The following is an 8,281-nucleotide window of genomic DNA, read 5'->3' as shown; positions in this document are numbered from 1 at the left end:
AAATAAATAAATAAAATAAGCCTTCCTTTGTTTGTGAACCTTATTTTTACACTAAAGCAGCTGCCATGCATAATCACAGTAAAAGGACTGTTCTAGTCTCCTCATAATGCATCTTATCAGCTAAAAAAGAAATAATAATAATATTTGTAAATTAAAGAAAAATAAATGCTTGATATGAATATTTATCCAGTAAGTTCCTTCATTTATTTGAATTCCTGAACAGAAATGATTCTTGGTGGATGAATGTTATGCTTCATTGCTTTTCAGAGAACTCCAGTTTACAGGCTCAAAAGGGTTACTTTTACTTTTGAAGTTCACAACAGATTTCGAAAATATTTGTGTTTTCCTGTTTTCATAACAGATGGTCTAATACATTTATTCTATTCAGTGCAAAAGTAAGGAGCAGTCAGTGTAAGTCAGTCTGTGAGCCAGCTGCTCAAACTGCTCTGAACACCTTCACACACCTGATCGCCTCAGCTGTGCACTGAGGCACTGCACAAGCGTGCCATTAAAAAAAGCTTATTTTTAACTGTGAATCCTGGAAAGCTGCTCTGTATGGAATACAAAGCATGCAGCTTCCCTTTCTTCATGGTCATTATTCCAACACAGACATTTTTCAGTACGGTGCAGGGCTACATAAACACTCATATATAAGTTATGATGCATTTCAACATGGTATTCATGTCCACTTGGGCAACAAAACTGACTATTCGGCCTTCAGTTCAATTAAGTTCAATTCAGTTTTATTTATACAGCTCCAAATCACCACAACAGTCACCTCAATGTGCTTTATATTGTAAGGTAGGCTCTACAATAATAAATACAGAGAAAAACACAACAATCATACGATCCCAGATGATCAAGCAATTTGGTGACAGTGGGAAGGAAAAACTCCCTTTTAACAGGAAGAAACCTCCAGCAGAACCAGGCTCAGGGAGGGGTGATGAGGGTTGCCGTGAGAAAAGGAAGACAGGATAAAAGACATGCTGTGGAAGAGAGCCAGAGATTAATAACAAGTATGATTCAGTGCAGAGAGGTCTATTAACACATAGTGAGTGAAAAGAAACGCCCAGTGCATCATGGGAATCCCCCAGCAGCCTACACCTATTGCAGCATAACTAAGGGAGGATTCAGGGTCACTTGATCCAGCCCTAACTACATGCTTTATCATAAAGGAAAGTGATTCAGTGATCTGCTGCTTGGAGAAAAAGTGCAGCCCTGATCATAGCGCAGTACTGTATGTTTGTTATATTACATACCGTATGGTCCATATTTGTTTAGATCTACCACTATATATACGGTTTATAGAAATATGCATGCTCATACCTTGTAGCTGCAAATCATGAAGCTCAGTCTATCAGAACATCCAGATCAGCCAGGCAGACTGAAAATATAATCGCTACAGCTGCCAGATCCACAAAGATAAGAGCACGTACACTATATACTTCATATTTACTTACTTTCTGTCTCCATATGGTCAGTTTCACCTCTAAATTCTATACATTTCAGATTTCAGATTAGATTTCAGAGTAAAGTGTGGCCACTGAACTAATGTGCACTTGAGTTGGTCTTTTTTCCCTTACAGGGCTGTGCGCCAGTCCAGGACCTCAGGATATCTCCTCCACCGTGCAGCAGCAGGAACCTCTCTAACCTCAGAAAAGCATCTACTCAGAGCAGCTTCCAAACCACATACTTTATCCAGACGCTGTGGCATTAAAATCAATTTCAGGAGTCAAGAGAGCGAAACCAGTGAATTCTGAGTGAACACTGTTTAGACTGTTTGTGTAAGAATGTGTTAACCACCTCATCTCCATGCACACTATGAGAAATGACCTAGGACGTCTTGTGTTTTCTCCCATTTGACTTGTGGCTAAGATGATGAACTCAGATATCTACCAAGTAACCTTATAGCATGCTTTAGTGATGTGGAACAGTCCTCAGACATTTTTTTTAATTAATTCAATAAAATTTGAGACTTTACTAGTGTGTGACCTTTTATCTTAACTTAACCAGCCAATACTTGGACATTTTCTGGTGTATCTGTGCCAAATTACAAATCCTGATTCAGTTTGATGGCATGAAAGGTCAGAGAAAATTTCAGACTCTTATCTTTTCATAGTCTTTTAGTTATTCCTGCTGAACAATAAAAAAAAGACCTGAAAGTAGGTTGATGGACCATTTTTCAAAAAATATGGACAGCATTCATTATATATGTTCAATTTTTGCACCTTAAAATTGTATAAAACTTGTATAAGGCTGAGTAGAAGTAGAAGTGGATGGGAAAACCCACGGGCCTCGTGTACTGAAATATAGACACCTGTCTGTCCATCCACTTTCTCATCCAAGTCTGGTCATGGTGGCACCGTACTAAGAGAGCTACTTCAAACGCGCTTCCCAGCAGCATCTTCCCGATCGTTGCAGGAGATCTCAAGATGTGCTCGAATGAGGTGAGTTAACAACTCCAAGGCAGCCTAAGAAATCTCCCTTGGGTTCCAGGGGGCACCCAGGAGGCATCCTTATTAGAAGCTTGAACTGCCTCGGTTGGCTCGTTTCTAGGGCACAGCAGCAACTCTGAGGGACTTCCAGATGTTTACTTACTTGAGTTTCTTTCTTCTGCCTCAGACCTTGTTTCTGCACAAATGATGGCACTGAAAGTGATTTTTACGGGTGAATGTAAAACTGATGTCCTTTAATCCTTGCGGAATGCCATCACTTGGTAATCCATGCCATCGGCTGATCAGGTAGTGTTTGTCCTCTTTTTTTTGCTTCCTTCTCTTTTTAAATCAGACCTTGTTGGCTCTTATCTGCGCTGTTGCAGCAGAGCCTCTTTCCTTCTTTATTTTCACCATCATTTGATTATGAAAGAAACAACAATTCATGATTTGGCTTGATAGAAATCTTTTCACTATACTATAGCAGGGAACTTCCTCTGTGTTCTTAACTGAAATGGATCACACTCAAAGTCATATGTCACAAAAAAAAATAAAGAAGCAACACAAAAGTTTGACTCCGGCTCTGTAATCATGTCAAACCTTTATTCCCTTTAATGCTGAAACTAAAGCGTGCTTTCACAAAATAACCTCACAGAAAAACCAGGCAATAACGCAGCCGTGAAGGGAGGACAAGCGTTCACAGAATCATAGAAAAAATAGTACAAACGCTAAAACACAGCAAAAGCCAAGATGAGTTACAATCCTCTGTGAAACATCTGCATGTGATACAATATCCGTCAACTAAACATAGTGCAGGTGACATGAAGTATTTACATTAAATGCAACTGTACACACGTCATGTTAGAGGAAAATAGAGATGTGGGTGGACTTGACCTGTGAGTGGACGAGCCAGCCCAGAGGAAACGAAACGGGACTCGTAACGTTTACTGAGTTTGGATATCTGATTGAACAGCGACTATAATGCTACTGCATGCTGAGCTGCCAGAGAGCCGTTAGGGAACAAGAATTCTCCACAAGAGCAGACAGATTAAAGAAATCGTCGACAAACGGCTTCAAAAAGTTAAGGTGGGCATCGGCAGTTCATTAAAATAATTAATTTCTGCTTGATTAGAAACATAAAATGAATTCTGGCCTCTTCAGCCATGCAGCGCGAGTGAGTTTAACCTTAAGGCTCTTTATTGGCCGTTTCTTGGCGTTGGGCAGAGTTTGGGTTCATCTGATTTTGTCACATGACTTTTGTTTTCAGCCTGTCTGGATTGAGCAGTCTCCTTACACTCTGTGTGTACTTTTTCATTTTGTTACCACACAAACATTCAGCCTTGTTCCAGTCAGGAAAATTCAGTTTGTGTGCACACCTGGTAATCCACACACCTGGAATACCAGGTGTGTTTGTGTGTGTGTGTGCGTGTGTGTGTGAGCATATATTCACATCTTTGTGGAGACCAAAAATGGGAAGTTTACTATACTTGTGGGGACCAAAATCCTGGACCCCACAAGTTTGAAGGCATTTTTTAGACTTAAAATGTGGTTTTAGTGCCAGGGTTACAATTGGGTTATGGTTAGGGTAAGGGGCTAAGGAAAGCATTACGTTAATTAGATGTCCCCACAGATTTGAAAACCTGACGTGTGTGTGTGTGTTGTCCTCTTTGGGCAGTCGTGCTTGATATGAACATTTTAAGGCATTTCTGAAGCCAGTCCAGTGACTGACAGGATAACTGAGCTATGCCCCCGCACGGAGCTGCCAAAAAGGCCTCGGCTCTTCTTTCACAGTCTCAAGGGAATTGTTTCTGAGTGCTGAAGAGTGCATTCTTCTGCCACTCTGGGCAAAAGAAAAAAGAAACAGGGGTTAAGGGGTACAATGTGTGACTACTACAATACATTCTGCAGTGTTGAATGCTGTTGGCTCCATGTAGGCAGTGGAAGTCCAGTTAGCCAACAGCTGATGAGTGGAGGTCCAATGAGTCTGAATACCAAAAAAGACCTCAGATAGGTCCCCATGTTCATCTTCTATGGTTTTCCCTTCCAGTAAGTTTAATTTGTGGTTAACCGGACACAGGAAGACATTTACAAAATAAATAGCATACAACACAATAAACACTGCTCAAAAGATGCTCAAAGCAATGGAACAGAATAGCACACATATTTGTTTTTGTTTTGTTTTTCAAAAAAAGGCTTCTATTGGAACAGAATGGTGCTTTTTCCCTACTTTGACAGAATTCATGAAATTTTATGGTGGTGACAAAAGACCATCATAAAACTGTTAGACTGATTGTCTTTTATTAATGCAACACCAAGAATGCTCCAGTGCTAATTGTGTAAATGGGAGTTAAAGTGCTGCCGGGCAAAGAAAGGTCTACTACTACGATGTCACTCACACACAAGTTATATTTTTCTAAATGTAACAGTGAACTTTTCAAATTTCATTACAAATTAACTACTAACTGAGCCTCTTACAGCTTTAAATACTGATACAATGTTACTACTTTATATATATATTTAACACGTGGTCTAATGTGCAGAGTGTATGTTTCTATTAAATTTGATTGATAAAATAAAGAAAAAAGATTACGTTTGATTGTTTGGTGGCAAATTGGATAACATTTCATGTGCAAGTCGTTAACCCTCTCATCAGCCACAACCCAGTCGCCAATCGGAATATTTTATTTCTGTTCTTCTTAAATTGTCTTCCCAGACAATAATGATTCCAACTGATATCAAAAGCTATTTACACTGCTTCCAGAAAATTGGAATAAAGGAACAGGGTTAGGATGACCACCTGTGATAGTTTAGGTCTCAGGGGCCTTAAAACATGGGAATTAGTTATTTTTAATTTGGTAGTAATTAAAAATGAAAGTGAGTTTATCCAGCGGATTTGAAAGCACAGTTTTGGTCTAACAGCAATGAGGAATTACATTTTCAACATTTTTAATTTAATAAAATACTGTATAAACTGCAGCCAGTTAAAAATTTCAATGCAGTGTGGCATACCTAGACTGACGATGTTGTCCATGATACAAACACAGTCAAACAATGAATATCACACTTGATCACTGCATGGTGGCTGCATGTGTGCCACGGAGTTTCTTTTTATATCTCTTTATTATACAAAGGAATTCTTATCAGGATTTAAAGTCTAAGGAAGGGAAGGAAGTGCTGACTTTCATGGCTTTACAAATTAAACCATATGTAAAAATGCTGCTTTACCTGTGTAGAAGGTGATGAAACAACATTAATATGAAACTGATATTGACTTTTTTACATTTTGAGAAATAAGTGTAGATTATTTTGCTAACTCGGTTGATTCTCTTAAAAAGAAAAAATGATACTGATGATTAAATTCATGGATCAGTTCAGCTGAATTACGAGAACAAAAATATCCTCTGTCACTGCTCCTGTTCTCTCTCGTTTTTCATGCTGATATATTTAACTCTCCTCTGCTTTAGATATTTGCCACCACATGAAAGGACTAGGATGGAATTCCTCTTGCACTTCCAGGACCGCTGGGTAATCACTTGGCTGTCATCAGGTTTCTCTTAAAAATATGTTCCTTCTAAAAGGAGGTCTGCAAAATACTTGTAGTAATTTGAATATCTGATATGAAAAGACACACTGATGCTGAGTTGTATTGTCTAAACCACAACATCGGCAGACTTAGCATTTTTGCTGGGATCTGGGTAAACTTATCCATAAGTCCTTTAGGCTAAATATTGTCATTCTAGCAGTTGTATTACCTTAAAAAAACTATCACAAAATTCTGAATAAGAGCAGATATTAGAACAAGAGTAAGAAAACAAACCTCCAAATGTGAACAGTAAAGAAGTTACCACTATGATTGCTAAACTCTGGCTGACATGCACAAGAAAGCTTCAACATCTTTTATCCAATAAACCACCAAACATGTGGGAAATATTACAGTAATTATATATGAGCACAACATTTTCAAAAATGGAGTCTGAAAATCAAAATATGTGTTGATAAACTCAAGCATTCCATCAATAGACATACCAAGTTTTGTTCATGATAATAATATTTTTAATAAATGTAAATATGTTAAATGAGTATTTGAAAACACCTTGATCAATCGGCCTTTCCCGGTGGAGATTATATTCTGTTCAATTCTCTTTTTGTGTGTGTCCATCCTATTTCTGCCCCTTTGGTCATCACAACTTAAAGCATGTATATAAAGCATAAAGTATGTACAGTTGCAGTGACCCTTTGAGGACCTTACAAAGGCATGAATAAAATCAACCATCCAGACAGATTTTCACAATAAAAATAAGGCACATAGAATACATAGATCTATATTTACAGAGGGTATGGCTCCACACACACGTGCACAAATGGACAGTTTTAATAAACATCACAGTATTAAAAAGATGCCAAACCTAAGAGTCTAGTTTTTTCTTCGATAACATCCTTTTTTTTCATTTTTTTGTCTTTCCTCACCCCTCTGATCACTCCCCCTTGCTCCTAGTTTCATCTTACATTCTGGCAGCCAAGTCGGCCAATTTTGGTAATTTGATATGATACAGTAGAATCACATCAGCGTCACTGACCACCCTGTAGCTTCTCTTATCATTCTTAATCATAATAATTTTGTTGACTGACTTAATTCTGATGAGTTCACAGGCTGCCGTTTAAGCATATTTCATAAAAAAAGCATATTTCTTGAAAAGTCTTTTGGGACTTTTGTACAAAGGAATTTAATCACGTTATTGCATACTCTGTACTGAGGAAAAATATCCAATCAAATTAGAGTACAGTCTGACAAACCGGCCTGCTCCTTGTAAATTTAACATAACTGAAAACACATATCAATAATTTTTGCAGATTGTTGAATTAATTGTACAAAAAACTATGTGCTCCTACAGCAAAACAAACAATTCACATGATGACACACGATTTAATAAAGTTTTCAGGGACATCTCTGAGGCTGAGACAGAATCAGAACGCTTCTAAACAGTTTGTGTGGGTGTTGGGCTTGTACAGTGTTAGGGGGCTATCTGAATGAATATCAGAAGAATTAAAAAACACACTCTCTGACTAAGGCTTTTAGAGCTCTGCACTGCTTGGATGAGCTCTACAATTCAAAGCTTCTCAAACCGTTGAGGCTCTGAGAGTTTTCGAAACACAGGGACTGTCTAATGTTGGAGATTTCTGGAACGTGCAAAAGTCTCAGGGCACTGACTCAGGCTTCATTGAGTTTATAATCATGTTCTGTAATTCTCACTCAGCCGGTACTTGCTACAACCTTTCTCTTGGAATGAGGCTGTCACACAACTTTAGAATACTTGGATACGTTTCAAAACATCAAATTTTGCTCTCACAAAGTTCGGGAACATTAGGAAGATATCCAACAGACTGAACAGTTGAATGCTGAAATCCAGAAATGTTAGACGTACTTCCAGAACACAAAAGGTTCAATAATGTTCAGCGGCATGTACAGAATAATGACTCATGTTCCAGTGCTGCGCTTCATGTATGAACCTTTAACAGAAGCCTTTCAGTGAAGCTGTGAACAGGACGTTAAGAAGTTTCTAGAACAATGTGAGCAGGTCTAGAACATATTCTAATGGCGGGGGGGGGGCAGCAGAAGTGCTGAGGGCAATCTAAAACCTGGTGCAGTGGGTGCAGGTGTCAGGCATGATGATGTTCTTGCAGAAGTTGTCAGAGTGTGTGGAACAGTAACCTTTCACCTTGTCAATCATCTGGCTGACAGGAAGGATGGAGGACGAGGAGGAAGAGGAGTTGGGCTCCACTTCTGAGGAGGAACAGGATGAGGAGATGCACTTTGGATTGGTCTGTTTGGAGTAGTATTTAGCTACAGG

The 8,281-nt window shown here is 38.7% G+C and overlaps 1 protein-coding gene across 4 annotated transcripts in view; it reads right to left on the bottom strand.

Annotated features, from left to right (window-relative positions):
- Positions 1 to 3,016: 3,016 nt before the first annotated feature.
- Positions 3,017 to 8,281, bottom strand: part of adgrg6 (adhesion G protein-coupled receptor G6) — a 98,559-nt gene continuing 93,294 nt past the window's right edge. For 3 of the 4 annotated variants that reach the window (XM_042226874.1, XM_042226871.1, XM_005937633.3), the window contains one exon: positions 3,017 to 8,274. In XM_042226874.1, coding sequence (XP_042082808.1) covers positions 8,063 to 8,274 — 212 coding nt within the window. In that variant the 3' untranslated portion in view covers positions 3,017 to 8,062. The remainder of the gene's footprint in view (positions 8,275 to 8,281) is intronic. The other variant, XM_042226872.1, reaches the window with a different exon arrangement.

Source organism: Haplochromis burtoni, unplaced genomic scaffold (assembly GCF_018398535.1).
Source record: "Haplochromis burtoni strain Fernald_Lab_line unplaced genomic scaffold, NCSU_Asbu1 Contig_232, whole genome shotgun sequence".
Lineage (NCBI taxonomy): Eukaryota > Metazoa > Chordata > Actinopteri > Cichliformes > Cichlidae > Haplochromis > Haplochromis burtoni.
This window is presented reverse-complemented; position numbering and strand designations above follow the sequence as displayed.